Below are 23,899 nucleotides of genomic sequence, written 5' to 3' on the forward strand. Positions count from 1 at the left end.
ACTGTATCTGCCCAGCAGTGGTACTGTATACGGCCAGCAGTGGTACTGTATTTGGCCAGCAGGGGTACTGTATACGGCCAGCAGTGGTACTGTATCTGCCCAGCAGTGGTACTGTATACGGCCAGCAGGGGTACTGTATACGCCCAGCAGTGGTACTGTATCTGCCCAGCAGTGGTACTGTATACGGCCAGCAGTGGTACTGTATCCGGCCAGCAGGGGTGCTGTATATGCCCAGCAGTGGTACTGTATCTGCCCAGCAGTGGTACTGTATACAGCCAGCAGTGGTACTGTATCCGGCCAGCAGGGATGCTGTATATGCCCAGCAGTGGTACTGTATCTGCCCAGCAGTGGTACTGTATACAGCCAGCAGTGATTCTCTGTATGGCCAGCAGTGGTACTGTATCTGCCCAGCAGTGGTACTGTATACGGCCAGCAGTGGTACTGTATACGGCCAGCAGTGGTACTGTATCCGGCCAGCAGTGGTACTGTATACGGCCAGCAGTGGTACTGTATCTGCCCAGCAGTGGTACTGTATCCGCCCAGCAGTGGTACTGTATCCAGCCAGCAGTGGTACTGTATACGGCCAGCAGTGGTACTGTATACGGCCAGCAGGGGTACTGTATACGGCCAGCAGTGGTACTGTATCTGCCCAGCAGTGGTACTGTATACGGCCAGCAGTGGTACTGTATCCGGCCAGCAGGGGTGCTGTATATGCCCAGGAGTGGTACTGTATCCGGCCAGCAGGGGTGCTGTATATGCCCAGCAGTGGTACTGTATCTGCCCAGCAGTGGTACTGTATACAGCCAGCAGTGATTCTCTGTATGGCCAGCAGTGGTACTGTATCTGCCCAGCAGTGGTACTGTATCTGCCCAGCAGTGGTACTGTATACAGCCAGCAGTGATTCTCTGTATGGCCAGCAGTGGTACTGTATCTGCCCAGCAGTGGTACTGTATCTGCCCAGCAGTGGTACTGTATATGGCCAGCAGTGATTCTCTGTATGGCCAGCAGTGGAACTGTTTATGGCCAGCAGTGATTCTCTGTATGGCCAGCAGTGGTACTGTATCTGCCCAGCAGTGGTACTGTATACAGCCAGCAGTGGTACTGTATCCGGCCAGCAGGGATGCTGTATATGCCCAGCAGTGGTACTGTATCTGCCCAGCAGTGGTACTGTATACAGCCAGCAGTGATTCTCTGTATGGCCAGCAGTGGTACTGTATCTGCCCAGCAGTGGTACTGTATACGGCCAGCAGTGGTACTGTATACGGCCAGCAGTGGTACTGTATCCGGCCAGCAGTGGTACTGTATACGGCCAGCAGTGGTACTGTATCTGCCCAGCAGTGGTACTGTATCCGCCCAGCAGTGGTACTGTATCCGGCCAGCAGTGGTACTGTATACGGCCAGCAGTGGTACTGTATACGGCCAGCAGTGGTACTGTATCTGCCCAGCAGTGGTACTGTATACGGCCAGCAGTGGTACTGACTGTACGGCCAGCAGTGGTGCTGTATCTGCCCAGCAGTGGTACTGTATACGGCCAGCAGTGGTACTGTATCCGGCCAGCAGGGGTGCTGTATATGCCCAGGAGTGGTACTGTATCCGGCCAGCAGGGGTGCTGTATATGCCCAGCAGTGGTACTGTATCTGCCCAGCAGTGGTACTGTATACAGCCAGCAGTGATTCTCTGTATGGCCAGCAGTGGTACTGTATCTGCCCAGCAGTGGTACTGTATCTGCCCAGCAGTGGTACTGTATACAGCCAGCAGTGATTCTCTGTATGGCCAGCAGTGGTACTGTATCTGCCCAGCAGTGGTACTGTATCTGCCCAGCAGTGGTACTGTATACAGCCAGCAGTGATTCTCTGTATGGCCAGCAGTGATTCACTGTTTATGGCCAGCAGTGGTACTGTATATGGCCAGCAGTGGTACTGTATATGGCCAGCAGTGGTACTGTTTATGGCCAGCAGTGGTACTGTATATGGCCAGCAGTGATTCTCTGTATGGCCAGCAGTGGTACTGTTTATGGCCAGCAGTGATTCTCTGTATGGCCAGCAGTGGTACTGTTTATGGCCAGCAGAGATTCACTGTATGGCCAGCAGTGGTACTGTATATGGCCAGCAGTGGTACTGTTTATGGCCAGCAGTGATTCTCTGTATGGCCAGCAGTGGTACTGATTATGGCCAGCAGTTGTACTCGTTCTTGACTCGGTTTCGGACAGTGAGGACTCTTAATTTCTTCCCGAGACGCGTCAAGACCAGCGGAGTAAAAAAAAACACTTTGCCAGGCCAAAATATATGCATTTCTTTCTTGAAATGTTCATATCTTAACAGCCTTATCTATTATAGACATGTTTGCGCAGTAGCGAACCTATAGGACTTCAGTGTGTGACATGTTTGTGATTCTGAAAGGACAGCAACCGTAATACCAGCACACTCATGTAGGAGAGGTCACTTTTTGTAAAACACGAGGGGCCAGTAGTGTACTGAAGGGTATACGCAGGTGTAAACCGTATATTATTCTATAGAGCTGTCAGTGTCTATGGGGGTCAAAGTTGATGTACTGTGATCCTGCCTCTCCGATTGTCTCTCTCTATTCATTAGTGAAATTAACATTGTGTGTGTGTTGTGTTTTAATGACTTTAGCAGCTGATTAAGTTAAGTGTGTATATATTTTAGGATTCGTTACTTACACCTGATGTCACATATAGGGCAACACATCCGAGCGTTCTGCCATAACAACAGTAGTCAAGCACCCAAGCTAACTGGCTAACGTTGGCTAGCTTGCTAGCTACTTCAAGACATAATTGAGAGAACAGCTCAATCTGACCATTTTACTCACCTTAGCAGAGCTGGTTAGGTTGTTTTCATGTCATCCAGAGCGTTGGTGACTGCAACTGTGCTGCTGGCAACAATTTCATTATGCTTTTTTGCCAACGTTTACGGACACCGGCCATATTCAACGGGTGTTGAGCGTTTGTAAATGTGTCCGTTATTCTGCGCTCTGGCACACTCAGATGAGAGTGCTCTGAAATCGGAGTAGATAGCCAGAGCGAATTTACCAGCTACATCAAGACTTGTAGCTAGCTAGCTAAACAATGAACCATAATCACAACTCATGACATTACTACCCTGCATGAATCTGCAGGTAGCTAACCAACCAGGTTCAATGTTAGCTACCTAACAGTAGGCTATAGCTAACAAAGCAAATGGCTCTGAGATATGAATAATATTACTACACAGAGCATACATGTAACGTTAGCTAGCGAGCCAGCCAACTAACATTAGCTACCTAGCTAACAGTACACTTTAACTTGAAACAAAAACAACTTTCTGACAAAATGAGAAATGTGTAATATCTGAAAATGTAGCTAGCTAGACTATACATGGATGGACTCTTCTCCCTCTGTCACAGATGGCATGGTTGCCCTTAGTTTGAAGATGTAATCCAGAGACAGGTGTTTTCTCCATCTCGTTAGCTATCATACTCTAATTCCACTGATTTCAAAACTCGGTCCTCCAGAAAGTGGAGAGCAACACTTATGCAGTTCTGCTACACGACATATAAACAAAAGCTGCGTTAGACAGGATTACCTACACATACTGACCAGCTCAAATTGACAGAAGTGTGCTACATGCAGACCAATCTGAACTCATCTCTCGGCATGTCCAGCCCACTCATGATCTCAGCCAATCATGGCTAGCAGGAAGGTTGCTGGCTAGGCTCGTAATTAAAAAAATGTATTAGTGTTTACAGATGGCATACAAGTTTGTTATTAAGGCACATGAAAGTTCACGTTCCAGAAGGCATTTCTGCCAAAAAACGCATTTAGATTATTTTTTTAAGTTTACGTTCAAATGCCTATCCTGTGAAGTAGTGACGTGCGACATACGCCTAGTTTCCTGAAACGAGTCACACACTGAGTATACCAAACATTAGCAACACCTTCCTAATGTTGAGTTGCATCCCATGTTGACTCGAATGCTTTCCACAGTTGTGTCAAGTTTTGTGGATGTCCTTTTGGTGGTGTGCCATTCTTGATACACACGGGAAACTGTTGAGTGTGAGAAACTCAGCAGCGTTGCAGTTCCTGACACAAACTGGTGTGCCTGGCACTTCAAAGGAACTTAAATATTTTGTCTTGCCCATTCACCTTCTGAATGGCACACATACACAGTCCATGTATCAAGGCTTAAAAATCATTATTTAACCTGTCTCCTCCCTTTAATCTACACTGATTGAAGTGGATTTAACAAGTGACTTCAATAAGGGATCATAGCTTTCACCTGGATTCACCTGGTCAGTCTATGTCATGGAAAGACCAGGTGTTTTAATGTTTTGTATACTCAGTGTAGGTCAAGAAGGAGAAGCCAATATAATATGTAGAGGGTTAGTGACCCCCCACACACACACACACACACACACACACACACACACACACACACACACACACAGTGGGTTAGTGACACCCCGAAACGAACCAGACAGTCTAATTCCCTTAACTTTTCCCTATTGTACCCTGCATGCTGTACAGTATGCCGTCATCATGGTGGGACCTAGGATTGAGATGAACAGAATAGAGGTAAATTGGATGTAGTTTATAATCTATACATCTTCTTGCCTTGGTTGCGCTGTAAAGAACAATTACTTTTCCACATACACTTAACACAATGCGCCTTCAAGGATGCTGGCAGACAGGATACAAACTGAACAAACAAACAATGCTGAAGCCTTCACAGTCTCTGCACAAAATCCCAACAAATTTCTCCTATAGTTAATGTTTCTAGGCCAGCCCAGCGCTTACAAAACACCTCATAGAAATATATATGTCTCTGTATCTCAATCTTTAAAGGTTGTACACCGTTGCTTTTTTTATGCGATTATGAAAGGGCTTTGTATTGTAAAGCAGAGCAGACAGAGGGAGGATGTGCCTGCTTTCTTTTGTGGTAGTCAACCAACCCAAACAAAAAGGAGGTCCCTTGGGGTACAGCAGACAGCGACGGTGGACCCCCATAATGCAGTTCTGTTCCTCCTCCAGGATCTCGTCCTGATTGGTTGGGAGCATCTGCCGCTGATCAGGGTGCTATGATGTAGGGATGGATGATGAATCAACACTCTGGGTTGTGTTCATTAGGTACCAAAAGGAAGAAAACAGACTTAAACAGGGAGAGACTACCTGGTCCAATATGAAAGACTGATTTTCATTTCCCATTACAAAATGTTTTCTGTTGCATGCCCTAATGATCAGGGCCCTGTATTGAGTCAACACTTATCTCCTGTAGCTGGCTGGTGTGTTTGAGGATTCTCAGAACTTCAGAACATCCTGCTGTGTCAGACATCAAACAACAACGTGTCCTCCAATCCCAGAGCCCAGAGCTCCGTCACAAACTAGGGGTTTTCCAGGACACCATGCAGGGGGTGCCGGTGTTCAGTCTGGTTTCATTCGGGGCCGACAAAAAAAAAGTTGTCTATTATTTTTTAAACCTGTATATTTTCATATATAGACACAACCTATGTTTATTTTATACAATTAACTAAATATTCATTGTGCTTTTCTGATGTTTAAGCTCACTGTTTGATGAAATAAGACACAAATTACTCAAGAGGGATCCAGAGATCAAGATAACCATAAGGAAAATAACTTAACCTGTCCTGATCATCCTCCTCCCGCTCCTACTGGCTTTTGCAGATTCTGCCGTTACCATCCTGAAGTTGCCGGTAATAGGCTACATGAGGAGTCGGCAAACTTTCTCATGTGGAATGCCAATTTATCTTACCATTTCTACCGATCTGCGTGCCAGTTATGGGTTTCATCTGCACATTTTTGTGGAACAGTTTCATTTCATTTATAATAACGTCTTCGTATCTCAAAATCATTGTATTGTGGTTAATCAAAATTAGATCCATATCTAAATGAAAAGGATACAAACCTAAAAAGTAACTTCTATTGCCATTGACAACTCTGTAAAAATAGCCTACATAAAGCCAACAAATAAAAACATTGCAGCCTGCAGGTAGAAAATATCTTGATAAAAATAAATATCCTATGAATCACATTGACTACGCATGGCCTGTCTGCAACTGACTTGAAACATTGTATCAACTACTAACTTGGGTCCGGCCTGAAGGTCCTTGCAACATGGTATAAAATATTCTGGCCCTCAGTTTCCCCAACCAGTGAGCTTGGCACAGACACAGCTGTTGGCTGTTTGCACATAAATTAGGCCTAATCAGGTGTTTCCACTGGGTCAGAGCATGACATTTTTCCCGTACATGCTGAGTGGTTATCGAAAGGGAGAGAGCTGGAAAGATTTTTCAAATACATTGAGGAACTATTGTAATTCTCAATGGATGTAAAAACAAACTTAATTTGTTTGTTGTTTGAGGTGAAGAAAACATTACTTTGAGAAGCTCCACAGCTCATTAGTTGTGGTGCATTAACCCAATTAGAAATACTATCTGATCCCCAAATGTTCACATTTCTATGCCTTCATTTGCGCGCAGGCATGTAGCCATTAGGCCTACTTTTATGCGTAATCAGTTGCACGTCCTTACACAACATTGACAGGAGCGCTCAAAAAAAGACAATGATTAAATTGACAAAACTCGTAAATGGAATGAAATAAACCTAAACTTGTTTCTCACAAGTTTAGCATAGGTTGTACGCACTGGAAACAACGTGTCCACTCTGACAATCAGAATGGTAAAAGACTGGAATAATAATATATTGAATGAATTAACAGACATTACCGTAACCAAACAACGATTGTTGATTAGAAATTATATGAATTAACAGGTAATGTACTGGTGATATACAGTATGTAATGGGGAATTGATAGACACTAACAATCAAACGCAAACAATGCACACAAGGAAGTTATGAAACAATAAATGTGCTCAAATTGGCAATCTGGATAGAGACGTGCATTGTGCAGCGACACTCCCCTTCTTGGACTGCACCATCCCCGCGACCTCTGCAATGGATTAGTTCACTGCGATGGGCATGAATAAGACAGGTGTCTTGTGTGCCCAAAAAATATAGATATATATTGGCTACTGCTCGACAAAAAAAAATCTTGGTCGACCAACAGCCTATTGACCAAACAATCGACCAGTCGAATAATTGGGGTCAGCCTGTCAGGTGTGTGCGTACTGGTAGCGAAGTCAGGTGCAGGAGAGCAGAGATTTGTGAACAGGCGCACACTTTATTGAGGCAAAAGTGCAAAACGCGCAAAACAGTCACAAGAATTATGTTTAACAATAAACATCTTTGTGAAATACCAGGGAAAAAACTAACCAGTCTGGCGCGTCAACAATAAACACGTAACAAACAGTCTTTCACAAAGACATGATGGGGAACAGAGGAATCAATACATGTAGATTGATTGGGGAATGAAAACCAGGTGTGCAGGGAACAAGACAAAACAAATGGATACATGAAAAATGGAGCGGCGATGGCTAGAAGGCCGGTGACGTCGACTGCCGAACGCCGCCCGAACAAGGAGAGGAGCCGACTTCGGTGGAAGTCGTGACACAGCCCTAATTTCAACCTTCCTCATCAGAGCTTATATGAGACTAGGGAAGTGTAACAACGTGAGTATCTCCTCTATCAGAATGGACAGTAAAATCATCCTGACCTACTTCATCTCTCTGACCCAAGGTTTATATACAATAGATGCAGACAAGAACGGACAAACTTCTCTTTGTGCACTAGAACATAGTTTTCATAACAGTCGATACAATAGAACAAACGGCAAACTTTCATTTTGTTTTAGTTGTGAATTATCGTGTTCTATGGCAGAGGAAGAACATTGTGCTGAATGTGGCATAGTTGGTAGAGTGGAGTTATGGATTATGGACAAACAGACATGAATGCCTCGTTGGCCTTGTCTTTTCTTGTCTTCTACCTATTTCATACTGTTTGCATTGTCAATATGATCAATCGTCCAACAAGGAATAGGGCCTATAGGAATACACAGAGATGAGTACCCAGTTGACCTTCAGTCTTCAACAGGCTTTATAGGCATGGGTCTAAACAGTTTTAAATATTAAAGCTGCATTATGTAACTTTTTGGGCAACCTGACCAAAATCACATAGAAATGTGAGTTATAGATCTGTCATTCTCATTGAAAGCAAGTTTAAGAAGCGGCAGATCTGAGCTATTTTTATGCTTTCGGTTCTTAAGTCTTTCACTTTCAGTTTTGTACACCAGCTTCAAACAGCTGAAAATACAATATTTTTGGTTATTGAAAATATATCTCACAGGGTTTTAGATGGTACAATGATTTTCTACACTATACATGGCTTGTTTTGTCACATAAACTGAAATTAGGCTAACTATTAGAATTTTAGCAACCAGGAAATGGTGGAGCAATTTCTGCATATTGCACCTTTAACAAAAATTCATTAATTCCTGTGAGACGATACAACAAGTAATATGTTTTAGTTATTTGACTAAACTTTAGTTACCCCCAGCTGACATTCTATGTCTTTCTGTCTCTTTCAGTGGAGCCTGCAGGGGAGAGAATGGCTCATAATAATGGCCAGAACAGAGCAAATGGAATGGCATCAAACACCTATAAAAACATTGTGTTTGATGTATTTGATACCATTCCACTGATTCCGTTACCACAAGCCTGTTCTCCCCAATTAAAGTGCCACCAACCTCCTGTGGTCTCTCTCTGTCTCTCTGTCTCTCTATCTCTGTCTCTCTATCTCGCGGTGTACATGGTTCAGTGGTTAGAGAGGTGGCCTTGATGTTGCTGTTTCTGTCGTGCTCTCTCATTGAACAAGAGATAACGAAGGAAAGAGAACACCTCAAACTCCTTTTTTCAGGATGCACGCACATACACGCACAAACGCACACACACACACGTTCGAGTAATCCCCACGGCCGCCACACATAAACACGGCGTCACATGGAACTGCCCCCAGGGTTGTCAAGTTACTCTGAGACGAGGCAATGGAGGTCAGAAGATGTGCCTCGGTCATCATGTTGAGATAACGCTTGGCCAAATTACACGCTGCCGTTCTGAAACCCTAGCTGCCTTCCTTATACGCTGATAGTTTCTCCTTCTTTAATGTTTTCCAGTGATGACACTAAGCTGACAGAGAAATACTGAGTGACAGAGCGTTTAACCGTTTGTGTTCTGTGGCTGGTGGTGCAGAAGATACTGTAGATACTGTGAGCTTAACTACACAGTCGTCATGGCAGAAGATAGTTACTGCATGGACTCAGTCCCCTTGTCATAAGTGATTCTGTATACCGTTGAAGTTGGAAGTTTACATACACTTAGGTTGGAGTCATTAAAACTCGTTTTTAAACCACTCCACAAATTTCTTGTTAACAAACTATAGTTTTGGCAAGTCGGTTAGGACTTGCCAAAACAAAAAGGGAGAGGCTTGCAAGCCGAAGAACACCATCCCAACCGTAAAGCATGGGGGTGGCAGCATCATGTTGTGGGGGTGCTTTGCTGCAGGAGGGACTGGTGCACTTCACAAAATAGATGGCATCATGAGGCAGGAAAATGATGTGGCTATATTGAAGCAACATCTCAAGACATCAGTCAGGAAGTTAAAGGTTGGTCGCAAATGACCCCAAGCATACCTCCAAAGTTGTGGCAAAATGTCTTAAGGACAACAAAGTCAAGGTATTGGAGTGTCCATCACAAAGCCCTGACCTCAATCCTATAGAAACTTTGTGTGCAGAACTGAAAAAGTATGTGCGAGCAAGGAGGCCTACAAACCTGACTCAGTTACTCCAGCTCTGTCAGGAGGAATGGACCAAAATTCACCCAACTTATTGTGGGAAGCTTGTGGAAGGCTACCCGAAACGTTTGACCCAAGTTAAACAATTTAAAGGCAATGCTACCAAATACTAATTGAGTGTATGTAAACTTCTGACCCACTGGGAATGTGATGAAAGAAATAAAAGCTGAAATAAATTATTCTCTCTACTATTATTCTGACATTTCACATTCTTAAAATAAAGTGGTGATCCTAACTGACCTAAGACGGGGAATTTATACGAGGATTAAATGTGAAGAATTGTGAAAAACTGAGTTTAAATGTATTTGGCTAAGATGTATGTAAACTTCCCACTTCAACGGTATATTAGTATAGTATGCCATTCCAGACAACTCAAATCTAAAATCTCAGCTGTTCTGAATATGAGTGGCTCACGAATACAGCCTAACGCTAACACTGCGCTGAATGGTTGATATGTCCAAAATGTGTAGGATGCATTTTAGGCTAGAATTAATTGTTTATTGTTGACATTTGTATGTTTACCTTTTCCCATTCCTTCCTCTTCCCCTCTCTCAGCTGTCCGGAATGACCGCAATAAGAAGAAGAAGGAGAGTCCCAAGCCAGAGCTGACAGAGAACTACGAGCTGAGTGCAGAACAAGAGGCCATCATAGAGAAGATACGCAAGGCTCATCAAGAGACCTTCCCATCGCTCTGCCAGCTGGGGAAATACACCACGGTTAGTACTGTAGCACAAACACACACACACACACACACACACACACACACACACACACACACACACACACACACACACACACACACACACACACACACACACACGGAGAATAGAATAGACCAATACTACTGTACTGTATATTGTAATTTTCAGATCACAGAAATTCGTAACCGAACACCTCGAGAAATTCACAGATAAACCCTGAGGGGTTGGAAGCCAGGGTCAGCCACTGTGCAGTTTAGAGGTTAAGTGCCTTGCTCAAGGGCACAACATCAGGAGATTAGCATGCACAAAGACACACTTGTATTTAGTTGTTGTTAATGCTCCAGGCACAGTTTGCATCAATGTCAGTGTAGTGAGGTCTGCCGCGCTCCACGAGCCTGTATCTCTCAGCCCTGTGTTAACACAAGGCACTGTCTGTTTCGTTTCTGTGATAGTGTACTTCTGACTGGCAGAGCCCACAAAGGGAATCGATCCTATGTACTGTACTGCAAATCCCCCTCTAATGCAGTAGCCAGAACTCAATTATGAGATAAATCCTCGCTAACACAACTCATAAACCTCTCCTCTCTATGCACGTCAGGAGGGTCGGATAGATTTTGAATGGAAATCAATGACAATCAAAGGAGGTTAGGACCCGTTTTTGTGGCAGATGCTTCATGTCAACTGATGATCAATATCTGGAGAGTGTCATGAGAAGATAGACATTCTGCACTAGTCTTTAGAAAGCCTCAATAGGTTCCACAACTGAACGGTGCTCTTGTGCTCTGCGGCTGACCCTGTGCTGCTTCCATCCTATCCACTGTGTGTATGAGTGTGATATGTATTCTATTCTATTTTTTCTATTCTATATTATTCTCAGAAATCTCTATTACATTAACCTTGTGAGTATTATAAATACTATATAGACCGACTCCAACGATCATATGTCTTTTTGCAGATTCATAATGTATGTTCTATTACCAGGAGATCCAGAGTAGACCATCCATAATGTTAGTTCCAGACCCTCTTGGTTAGAGACATCCATAATGTTAGTACCAGACCCTCTTGGTTAGAGACATCCATAATGTTAGTTCCAGACCCTCTTGGTTAGAGACATCCATAATGTTAGTACCAGACCCTCTTGGTTAGAGACATCCATAATGTTAGTTCCAGACCCTCTTGGTTAGAGACATCCATAATGTTAGTACCAGACCCTCTTGGTTAGAGACATCCATAATGTTAGTTCCAGACCCTCTTGGTTAGAGACATCCATAATGTTAGTACCAGACCCTCTTGGTTAGAGACATCCATAATGTTAGTTCCAGACCCTCTTGGTTAGAGACATCCATAATGTTAGTTCCAGACCCTCTTGGTTAGAGACATCCATAATGTTAGTTCCAGACCCTCTTGGTTAGAGACATCCATAATGTTAGTTCCAGACCCTCTTGGTTAGAGACATCCATAATGTTAGTTCCAGACCCTCTTGGTTAGAGACATCCATAATGTTAGTTCCAGACCCTCTTGGTTAGAGACATCCATAATGTTAGTACCAGACCCTCTTGGTTAGAGACATCCATAATGTTAGTTCCAGACCCTCTTGGTTAGAGACATCCATAATGTTAGTTCCAGACCCTCTTGGTTAGAGACATCCATAATGTTAGTTCCAGACCCTCTTGGTTAGAGACATCCATAATGTTAGTTCCAGACCCTCTTGGTTAGAGACATCCATAATGTTAGTTCCAGACCCTCTTGGTTAGAGACATCCATAATGTTAGTTCCAGACCCTCTTGGTTAGAGACATCCATAATGTTAGTTCCAGACCCTCTTGGTTAGAGACATCCATAATGTTAGTTCCAGACCCTCTTGGTTAGAGACATCCATAATGTTAGTTCCAGACCCTCTTGGTTAGAGACATCCATAATGTTAGTACTAGACCCTCTTTCTTAGAGACATACATCATTTTATCTCCGTCCTTGACGCTACATTTGTTTACACCGGCGTGTTTCATGTTGAGCAGCAACAACCCTAATGGTGGGGGGAAATTAAAAATAGATGTCAGTAACAGATGACTTTGCTTTCCTGCAGATGAAAACATCAAAAGCACATCAGGGAAAAGTCTCAGAGCTCGGGCAGCATTACGTGTGTGTGTTTGGGTTTGTGTGTGCTCAGGCAGCATTACGTGTGTGTGTTTGGGTTTGTGTGTGCTCAGGCAGCATTACGTGTGTTTGGGTTTGTGTGTGCTCAGGCAGCATTACGTGTGTTTGGGTTTGTGTGTGCTCAGGCAGCATTACGTGTGTTTGGGTTTGTGTGTGCTCAGGCAGCATTACGTGTGTTTGGGTTTGTGTGTGCTCAGGCAGCATTACGTGTGTGTGTTTGGGTTTGTGTGTGCTCAGGCAGCATTACGTGTGTTTGGGTTTGTGTGTGGTCAGGCAGCATTACGTGTGTTTGGGTTTGTGTGTGCTCAGGCAGCATTACGTGTGTTTGGGTTTGTGTGTGCTCAGGCAGCATTACGTGTGTTTGGGTTTGTGTGTGCTCAGGCAGCATTACGTGTGTTTGGGTTTGTGTGTGCTCAGGCAGCAGCGGGACGGAAACATTCATCTGGGTGAGTGATGAAGACGTCGAGACTTTTGGGACGACCGAGCGTGTCTTCTCTTCCGTTTCATTCCCTTCTTTCCTGACACTTGTGAAAAGTGGAATAAATGCGGCTGATCCAGTGTGGGTCGGGAAGAGGAGGGGTGACTGGTACACACATACACACACGATGCGACGGGGCTTAGTTTAGTATTGTAAATCACTGTCAGTCTGTTTTAGGGCTACATTTACACCAGTCATCTATAAGAAGGCATCAAGGTTGATTTGGAGGCTGGAGCCTTTCCTCTCTCTCTCGTTCTCTCTCACTCTCGCTCTCACTCCCTTCCTCTCATTGCTTAATCTCCCCACTGCTTCCGTCCCTTCCTCTCCCACCCTTCCTCCCTCTCCCCTCCTTCGCCCAGCCCCATGTTAACTAAAACCCCCATGAAAGGCCAGACAGATAGACAGACAGGCAGACATCAGGGTATCTGTTGGTTTGGTTCTATACACTGAGAGCCTTCCTTACAGATAGATCAAATCAAATTTATTTATATAGCCCTTCTTACATCAGCTGATATCTCAAAGTGCTGTACAGAAACCCAGCCTAAAACCCCAAACAGCAAGTAATGCAGGTGTAAATGCACGGTGGCTAGGAAAAACTCCCTAGAAAGGCCAAAACCTAGGAAGAAACCTAGAGAGGAACCAGGCTATGAGGGATGGCCAGTCCTCTTCTGGCTGTGCCGGGTGGAGATTATAACAAAACATGGCCAAGATGTTCAAATGTTCATAAATGACCAGCATGGTCAAATAATAATAATCACAGTAGTTGTCGAGGGTGCAACAAGTCAGCACCTCAAGAGTAAATGTCAGTTGGCTTTTCATAGCCGATCATTGAGAGTATCTCTACCGCTCCTGCTGTCTCTAGAGTGTTGAAAACAGCAGGTCTGGGACATGTAGCATGTCCGGTGAACAGGTCAGGCTTCCATAGCCGCAGGCAGAACAGTTGAAACTGGAGCAGCAGCACGGCCAGGTGGACTGGGGACAGCAAGGAGTCATCATGCCAGGTAGTCCTGAGGCATGGTCCTAGGGCTCAGGTCCTCCGAGAGAGAGAAAGAAAGAAAGAAAGAAAGAAAGAAAGAAAGAAAGAAAGAAAGAAAGAAAGAAAGAAAGAAAGAAAGAAAGAAAGAAAGAAAGAAAGAAAGAGAATTAGAGAGAGCATACTTAATTCACACAGGACACCGGATAAGACAAGAGGAATACTCCAGGTATAACAGACTGACCCTAGCCCCCCGACACATAAACTACTGCAGCATAAATACTGGAGGCTGAGACAGGAGGGGTCAGGAGACACTGTGGCCCCATCCAATGATACCCCCGGACAGGGCCAAACAGGCAGGGTATAACCCCACCCACTTTGCCAACGCACAGCCCCCACCCCACTAGAGGGATATCTTCAACCACCAACTTACCATCCTGAGACAAGGGTGAGTATAGCCCACAAAGATCTCCGCCACGGCACAACCCAACGGGGGGCGCCAACCCAGACAGGAAGACCACGTCAGTGACTCAACCCACTCAAGTGACGCACCCCTCCTAGGGACGGCATGGAAGAACACCAGTAAGCCAGTGACTCAGCCCCTGTAATAGGGTTAGAGGCAGAGAATCCCAGTGGAGAGAGGGGAACCGGCCAGGCAGAGACGGCAAGGGCGGTTCATTGCTCCAGAGCCTTTCCGTTCACCTTCACACTCCTGGGCCAGACTACACTCAATCATAGGACCTACTGAAGAGATGAGTCTTCAGTAAAGATGTAAAGGTTGAGACCGAGTCTGCGTCTCTCACATGGGTAGGCAGACCATTCCATAAAAATGGAGCTCTATAGGAGAAAGCCCTGCCTCCAGCTGTTTGCTTAGAAATTCTAGGGATTAGGAGGCCTGCGTCTTGTGACCGTAGTGTATGTCTAGGTATGTACGGCAGGACGAAATCGGAAAGATAGGTAGGAGCAAGCACCATGTAATGCTTTGTAGGTTAGCAGTAAAACCTTGAAATCAGCCCTTGCCTTAACAGGAAGCCAGTGTAGGGAGGCTAGCACTGGAGTAATATGATCACATTTTTTGGTTCTAGTCCGGATTCTAGCAACCGTATTTAGCACTAACTGAAGTTTATTTAGTGCTTTATCCGGGTAGCCGGAAAGTAGAGCATTGCAGTAGTCCAACCTAGAAGTTACAAAAGCATGGATTAATTTCTCTGCATCATTTTTGGACAGAAAGTTTCAGATTTTTGAAATGTTACGTAGATGGAAAAAAGCTGTCCTTGAAACAGTCTTGATATGTTCTTCAAAAGAGAGATCAGGGTCCAGAGTAACGCCGAGGTCCTTCACAGTTTTATTTGAGCCGACTGTACAACCATCAAGATTAATTGTCAGATTCAACAGAAGATGTCTTTGTTTCTTGGGACCTAGAACAAGCATCTCTGTTTTGTCCGAGTTTAAAAGTAGAACGTTTGCAGCCATACACTTCCTTATGTGTGAAACACAGGCTTCTAGCGAGGGCAATTTTGGGGCTTCACCATGTTTCATTGAAATGTACAGCTGTGTGCCATCCGCATAGCAGTGAAATTTAACATTATGTTTTCGAATGACATCCCTAAGAGGTAAAATATATAGTGAAAACAATAGTGGTCCTAAAACGGAACCTTGAGGAACACCGAAATGTACAGTTGATTTGTCAGAGGACAAACCATTCACAGAGACCAACCCTGTCCTGACGGATAAACTCTGACGTGTACAGAATTGAAACCACTTAACCTCTATGGGCTAGGTGGGACGCTAGCGTGCCACCCGTGGTGCACTCCATCAACAGCAGGTGCATTTCAAGAGCGGCAAATTTGAATCCAAATAAATGTCAAAATTCAAATTTTTCAAACATACAACTATTTTACACCCTTTGAAAGATAAACATCTCCTTAATCTAACCACGTTTTACGATTTCAAAAAGGTTTTACGGCGAAAGCATAAATTTAGAGTATGTTAGGACAGTACATTTACAAGAGTTGTGTGTAATGTTTTGTCAAGTCAAAGACAGGGTCACCAAAACCATAAAACCAGCTAAAATGATGCACTAACCTTTTACAATCTCCATCAGATGACACTCCTAGGACATTATGTTAGACAATGCATGCATTTTTAGTTCTATCAAGTTCATATTTATATCCAAAAACAGCGTTTTACTATGGCATTGATGTTGAGGAAATCGTTTCCCTCCAATAACCGGCAGTCAAGTCAGCGTCACAAATTAAATAATTAAAATTAGAAAACATTGGTAAAATATTATATTGTCATTTAAAGAATTATAGATTTACATCTCTTGAACGCAATCAACTTGCCAGATTTAAAAATAACCTTACTGGGAAATCACACTTTGCAATAATCTGAGCACTGCGCCCAGAAAAATACGGCGTTGCGATACAGACTAGACGTCATGTTGGGGAGATCTAAAATCGAAAATACTATGTAAATAATCCATTACCTTTGATTCTCTTCATCAGATGTCACTTCCAGGTATCACAGGTCCATAACGAATGTAGTTTTGTTCAAAAAAGCTCATCATTTATGTCCAAAAATCTCCGTCTTGTTAGCACATGATCTAAGCCAGCCGGACTTCTCGTCATGAACGAGGGGAAAAAATATATTTACGTTCGTTCAAACATGTCAAACGTTGTATAGCATAAATCATTAGGGCCTTTTTTAACCAGAACATGAATAATATTCAAGGTGGACGAATGCATACTCTTTTATAACGTATTGGAACGAGGGTACCCAACATGAACTCGCGCGCCAGGTGTCTAATGGGACATCATCGTTCCATGGCTCTTGTTCGGTCAGATCTCCCTCCAGAAGACTCAAAACACTTTTTAAAGGCTGGTGACATCTAGTGGAAGCAATAGGAAGTGCCAAAATATTCCTCAGCCCCTGTGTTTTTCAATGGGATAGGTTTAAAGGTAATACAACACATCAGGTATCCACTTCCTGTCAGAAAATGTCTCAGGGTTTTGCCTGCCAAATGAGTTCTGTTATACTCACAGACACCATTCAAACAGTTTTAGAAACTTTAGAGTGTTTTCTATCCATATATAATAAGTATATGCATATTCTAGTTACTGGGTAGGATTAGTAACCAGATTAAATCGGGTACATTTTGTTTATCCAGACGTGCAAATGCTGCCCCCTAGCCCTAACAGGTTAAGATCAATTTGTCACATCGCTCTTCTGGTTTCACAGTCTTCGAAAGCCTGACCTTGAGTGTTTGATATTGAGCTAGCTATGGCCTCTAGCTGGCTTGTACAGGGATAGAGTATAGGGTCTTTGGGTATTGCCAAAGATAATCTTTTTTTTTTTTTTTGGAACAATGTTCCTATAAGGATGTTGGTCCATAAAGTTGAAAACAGAAAGGCCAAATATGGAGTTTAACGTTCTGACTCTAGGTGTCTTCTGTCGAGAGCTTCAAAAGCCCCAGTACAGCTAGACAGCCACAACTCCAAATCTACTGGGTGAAATACCACAGTGTGCCATCACAACAGCAAGATTTGTGACCTGTTGCCACAAGAAAAGGGCAACCAGTGAAGAACAAACACCATTGTAAATACAACCCATATTTATGTTTATTTATTTTCCTTTTTGTACTTTAACTATTTGCACATCGTTACAACACTGTATACAGACATACTATGACATTTGAAATGTCTTTATTCTTTTGGAACTTCTGTGAGTGTAATGTTTACTGTTCATTTTTATTGTTTATTTCACTTTTGTTTATTATCTACTTCACTTGCTTTGGTAATGTTAACATATGTTTCCCATGCCAATAAAGCCCTTAAATTGAAATTGAAATTGAATTGAGAGAGAGAGAGAGAGAGAGAGAGAGAGAGAGAGAGAGAGAGAGGGGAGAGAGAGAGAGAGAGAAAAGGTCTCTAAGCTTGGATGTGAAGGCAGCTCTCTGCTCCCAGCATCCCTCTGAGCAGAGGTCAAGGTTCACAGAAACCTGGAGCAGCAAAACCTCCTGAGCCAAATAGCAGAGTTAGATATGTACTGAGCTATGTCATGTAGATGGAAACATCCGATAGAGATACACTGCCTTGCCAGATAGATAGAGCTTAGCTAGTTTTGGGACATTTTGACAGGAAATTTGAGATAGTCATTTGGGATAGTGAGATGGGTCCTGAGTGACTGAAAGTTTTCTAGCAGGTTGAGATAGCGGTGTGTTTGACTGACAGCTAGGCATGGCATCGTTGTGCAGGGAGTTTGAAAGCGTCTAACACTTTGTTTTCAGACTGATAGACTTTCTTACATACAGTATAGATTGGGCTTGGCGTGAGATAGTGTGTGATTGACACCGGAGCTTTGCGAACGATGTACTGTTGGGAGTGTTGAGGAGAAGAGCAAGGGGAGATTTGTGAGGGATAATGTGGTAGACATGTAGGAACTCAGGCACACACACATACACACACACACGCAAGCTTGCTCACACACACACACACACACACACACACACACACACACACACACACACACACACACACACACACACACACACACACACACACACACACACACACCTCAAACTTGTCTCAAGGCTTGGGGAGTTTCATGTCACCAATCAATCATTCAGGCTTTGTTCACACAGTTTAATAAACAAACAAGTAGAAAACACCACGGCGCTGGCACACCCTTTCTTAAAAAACTAAATATATAGCAGTGGTAACAATCATTCCAATCCTTTCCCATGGTGGATGATTGACATAACTAAAGCTAATCATTAGTGATTAAAGCCTTCCGCCTTCAAAGTATGTGTAAAGACTTTCCCTGGCGTAGGACAGCTCTGAAGGAAGAGTTACCATCAGTCTGTGTGTAGTTTCTCAGAGGTTAAAGGTTCACGGTTTGCCATACATTGCCATTTTAGTCATTTAGCAGACGCTCTTATCCAGAGCGACTTACAGTAGTGAATGCATACATTTCATACATTTTTTCTCCGTACTGGTCCCCCGTGGGAATTGAACCCACAACCCTGGCGTTGCAAACACCATGCTCTACCAACTGAGCCACATTTTTGAGCCACACATGCCATAATTTTTTTTCTTCTGTACAACACATACGTTTAGGAATGTCCCACAACTAAGCTTACCCCACCTCCTACTCTTACCTCTTACTCCTTCATTTCTACCAAGTAGTAGTACCATTCATTTTCAGATAGAAATTCCACTCTCCTTAAATAACAAATCGTAGTAAAAAATAAACAGTGCAGTGTATTTATTTCCCCAGTTAGTCAGTCATGTAATATTTATGTCACATTCTTCAAAATGAAAATACTTAATTTTTCGAAATGACAGAAAAAAAACAGTCTTTAAATAAAGATAATTAGAGTCAGTCAGTCATGTAGGCAGGATGCATACCGCTGTGCTGCTGTCAGTACTGTCACGGCAGTAGCAGTAGGCCTGTAGATAGATAAAGCCTTAATCTGGATCACTAGTAATTATGTTGGCTCTCAGACTGAGAACTCCCTCATTATTACAAGAGATTGGTTCCTGACGCGCCTTTTGAACATAACTCCCCCTCAGCTTTCTCTCTCTCTCTCTCTCTCTCTCTCTCTCTCTCTCTCTCTCTCTCTCTCTCTCTCTCTCTCTCTCTCTCTCTCTCTCTCTCTCTCTCTCTCTCTCTCTCTCTCTCTCTCTCTGTCTCTCTCTCACTCTCTCTCTCTGTCTCTCTGTCTCTCTCTCTCTCTCTCAGCTCCCTAGATTAGGTTAAAGCTCCAATTATGTGGTGAAATATTGCAATCCTTGTCCTGGGTGATTTAGGAGTTTACTGCTGAGTGAGGGGAGATAGTGGAGAGAGAGAGGGTGAGTGAGAGGGCTTAAAGCATGACAATGAATAAGGCTTCATTGACAGGGATGGTGATGAAAACGGCCCTGGCACTTTAAAAGACAAAAAAAAAACATTAGGGATATGTGGCCCTCAGCTTCAAGGAAAATAAGTGTGTGTGTGTGTGTGTGTGTGTGTGTGTGTGTGTGTGTGTGTGTGTGCGCGTGCGTGCGTGCGTTATATAGCCCAGTCAGCCATTGACTATGAGCTACATTATTACTGCTATACTCTACTGTCATTATCCTTCACAGGTACTGGATAATAATGCTGCCAAGAGTCTTTTATTCTTTTGTTATGCCTACACACACACACCCCGGCCGGTGATGAAGTGCAGAGCGTTGGTTTCTACATTGGCAGCTTATTTTCTAACGTCGCAACTTGTCTAATTTGTTTGGATAAATGCCTTTAAATGAAATTAGATCTCCCAGGCCACTTCCTTGTTTGGCTCTATTGAATTATGGGACTGGGGTAATTGACTGAAATTGCAGTGTGAGAGGGGGATGGGGAGGAGAGGGAATCAAACTGTGAATCTACCTCTTCCTCCCAATCCTGTCCTCCCTCCTTCGCCCAGGGGAGGAACAAGACGAGTAGCTTTAATATCAGAGATTCCGTCTCCCTCCCCATCCCTCCATCCCTCCATCTGCAACTCCTTTCTCCCCCATCCGCCAGTGAGAAGTGACACACAGTACAGTAAGTAGTATGTATTGTCAGTGACACACATGACATTAGTATGCATTGTCAGTGACACACAGTACAGTAGTATGTATTGTCAGTGAGTAGTGACACACAGTACAGTAGTATGTATTGTCAGTGAGAAGTGACACACAGTACAGTAGTATGTATTGTCAGTGAGAAGTGACACACAGTACAGTAGTATGTATTGTCAGTGAGAAGTGACACACAGTACAGTAGTATGTATTGTCAGTGAGTAGTGACACACAGTACAGTAGTATGTATTGTCAGTGAGAAGTGACACACAGTACAGTAGTATGTATTGTCAGTGAGTAGTGACACACAGTACAGTAGTATGTATTGTCAGTGAGTAGTGACACACAGTACAGTAGTATGTATTGTCAGTGAGAAGTGACACACAGTACAGTAGTATGTATTGTCAGTGAGAAGTGACACACAGTACAGTAGTATGTATTGTCAGTGAGTAGTGACACACAGTACAGTAGTATGTATTGTCAGTGAGAAGTGACACACAGTACAGTAGTATGTATTGTCAGTGAGAAGTGACACACAGTACAGTAGTATGTATTGTCAGTGAGAAGTGACACACAGTACAGTAGTATGTATTGTCAGTGAGAAGTGACACACAGTACAGTAGTATGTATTGTCAGTGAGAAGTGACACAGTACAGTAGTATGTATTGTCAGTGAGTAGTGACACACAGTACAGTAGTATGTATTGTCAGTGAGAAGTGACACACAGTACAGTAGTATGTATTGTCAGTGAGAAGTGACACAGTACAGTAGTATGTATTGTCAGTGAGTAGTGACACACAGTACAGTAGTATGTATTGTCAGTGAGTAGTGACACAGTACAGTAGTATGTATTGTCAGTGAGTAGTGACACACAGTACAGTAGTATGTATTGTCAGTGAGTAGTGACACACAGTACAGTAGTATGTATTGTCAGTGAGAAGTGACACACAGTACAGTAGTATGTATTGTCAGTGAGAAGTGACACACAGTACAGTAGTATGTATTGTCAGTGAGAAGTGACACAGTACAGTAGTATGTATTGTCAGTGAGAAGTGACACACAGTACAGTAGTATGTATTGTCAGTGAGAAGTGACACACAGTACAGTAGTATGTATTGTCAGTGAGAAGTGACACACAGTACAGTAGTATGTATTGTCAGTGAGTAGTGACACACAGTACAGTAGTATGTATTGTCAGTGAGAAGTGACACACAGTACAGTAGTATGTATTGTCAGTGAGTAGTGACACACAGTACAGTAGTATGTATTGTCAGTGAGAAGTGACACACAGTACAGTAGTATGTATTGTCAGTGAGAAGTGACACACAGTACAGTAGTATGTATTGTCAGTGAGAAGTGACACACAGTACAGTAGTATATATTGTCTCTCTATGTATTGTCAGTGAGAAGTGAGATGTGTGTCTGTAGTGGCTGCTGCCTGCTGCAGCTCGTTCACAGTGATTTAAACACACACCTAAGGTCCCTCTCACTTAACCCCACGTCCTATCTACTCATCTCTCTTTGTCGATCACACTCAGTCTCTCTCTTTCTGTCTCTCTCTCCCTCTGTCTCTCAGTCTCTCTCTCTCTGTCTCTGTCGCTCTCTCTCTCAGTCTCTCTCTGTCTCTCTCTGTCTATCAGTCGCTCTCTCTCTCTCTCTGTCTCTCTCTCTTTCTCTCTCTTTCTGTCACTCTCTCTCTCTCTGTCTCTACTCTCTGTTTCTCTCTCTGTCTCTATCTCTCTATCTCTCTGTCTCTATCTCTCTCTCTCTGTCTCTATCTCTCTCTCTCTGTCTCTATCTCTCTGTTTCTCTCTCTGTCTCTATCTCTCTCTCTCTGTCTCTATCTCTATCTCTCTGTCTCTATCTCTCTGTTTCTCTCTTTCTCTCTCTCTCTGTCTCTATCTCTCTGTTTCTCTCTATCTCTCTATCTCTCTGTCTCTATCTCTCTCTCTCTGTCTCTATCTCTCTGTTTCTCTCTCTGTCTCTATCTCTCTCTCTCTGTCTCTATCTCTATCTCTCTGTCTCTATCTCTCTGTTTCTCTCTTTCTCTCTCTCTCTGTCTCTATCTCTCTGTTTCTCTCTCTGTCTCTATCTCTCTCTCTCTCTGTCTCTATCTCTCTGTTTCTCTCTGTCTCTATCTCTCTCTCTCTCTGTCTCTATCTCTCTGTTTCTCTCTCTGTCTCTATCTCTCTGTCTCTATCTCTATCGCTCTGTCTCTATCTCTCTGTTTCTCTCTTTCTCTCTCTCTCTGTCTCTATCTCTCTGTTTCTCTCTATCTCTCTATCTCTCTGTCTCTATCTCTCTCTCTCTGTCTCTATCTCTCTGTTTCTCTCTCTGTCTCTATCTCTCTCTCTCTGTCTCTATCTCTATCTCTCTGTCTCTATCTCTCTGTTTCTCTCTCTGTCTCTATCTCTCTCTCTCTCTGTCTCTATCTCTCTGTTTCTCTCTGTCTCTATCTCTCTCTCTCTCTGTCTCTATCTCTCTGTTTCTCTCTGTCTCTTAATTCAATTCCATTCAATTCAAAAGGCCACTCTTTTTCATCTTTCTCTGTCTGTCTCTTTCTTTGACTGTGAAGTCAATAGGAGGAAGACGTTTGTGTTTCATTTATTTTCTGAACTGTGAAAGTCAAATAGTCATACAGTTTTCATTGAATAGAATTAAACATTTATTTATGCAAAGTTGTTGGGGGTCGAGAGTTTAACTTTTTCTATGGCGACAGTTCACTGTCAATAGAATGTCAAAAACTTGTGCACACCTTAACACACTCACACACACTCAGCAAACACACACACACAAACATGCACGCAAACACAGACACACTTCAGCGTGTGTGTGTATGTCTCTGCCCTTGCTGTGATCACAGGCATGCCGGCTGGCATGTCCCAGCCATCCAGAACAGATGGGCCATTTCATGTAAACTAGCTAAAGACAATCATTTGTTTGTTTTTAGATAGTTTACATGAAATGGCACAAATAATCATCAGCTGCTCCATCCACAGTAATATTAAACACACACTTCCTGCACAAAAGCACACACACACACACACACACACACACACACACACACACACACACACACACACACACACACACACACACACACACACACAGTAATGTAAGCAATTCCCCAAATGATGCTTTGTTTGCCTCTTTTCTTTCCCTGTTTTTTCTCTCTCTCTCTCTCTCTCTCTATCTATCTCGCTCTCGCTCTCACTCTCTCTCTCTCTCTCTCTCTCTCTCTCTCTCTCTCTCTCTA

The 23,899-nt window shown here is 43.4% G+C and overlaps 1 protein-coding gene across 3 annotated transcripts in view; it reads left to right on the forward strand.

Moving 5' to 3' along the window:
- LOC106570306 (retinoic acid receptor beta) overlaps window positions 1-23,899 on the forward strand; it is a 283,051-nt gene that overhangs the window by 233,585 nt on the left and 25,567 nt on the right. For all 3 annotated transcript variants that reach the window (XM_014142481.2, XM_014142480.2, XM_014142482.2), the window contains one exon: window positions 10,313-10,473. In XM_014142481.2, coding sequence (XP_013997956.1) covers window positions 10,313-10,473 — 161 coding nt within the window. The remainder of the gene's footprint in view (window positions 1-10,312; window positions 10,474-23,899) is intronic.

Source organism: Salmo salar, chromosome ssa14 (genome assembly GCF_905237065.1).
Source record: "Salmo salar chromosome ssa14, Ssal_v3.1, whole genome shotgun sequence".
NCBI lineage: Eukaryota > Metazoa > Chordata > Actinopteri > Salmoniformes > Salmonidae > Salmo > Salmo salar.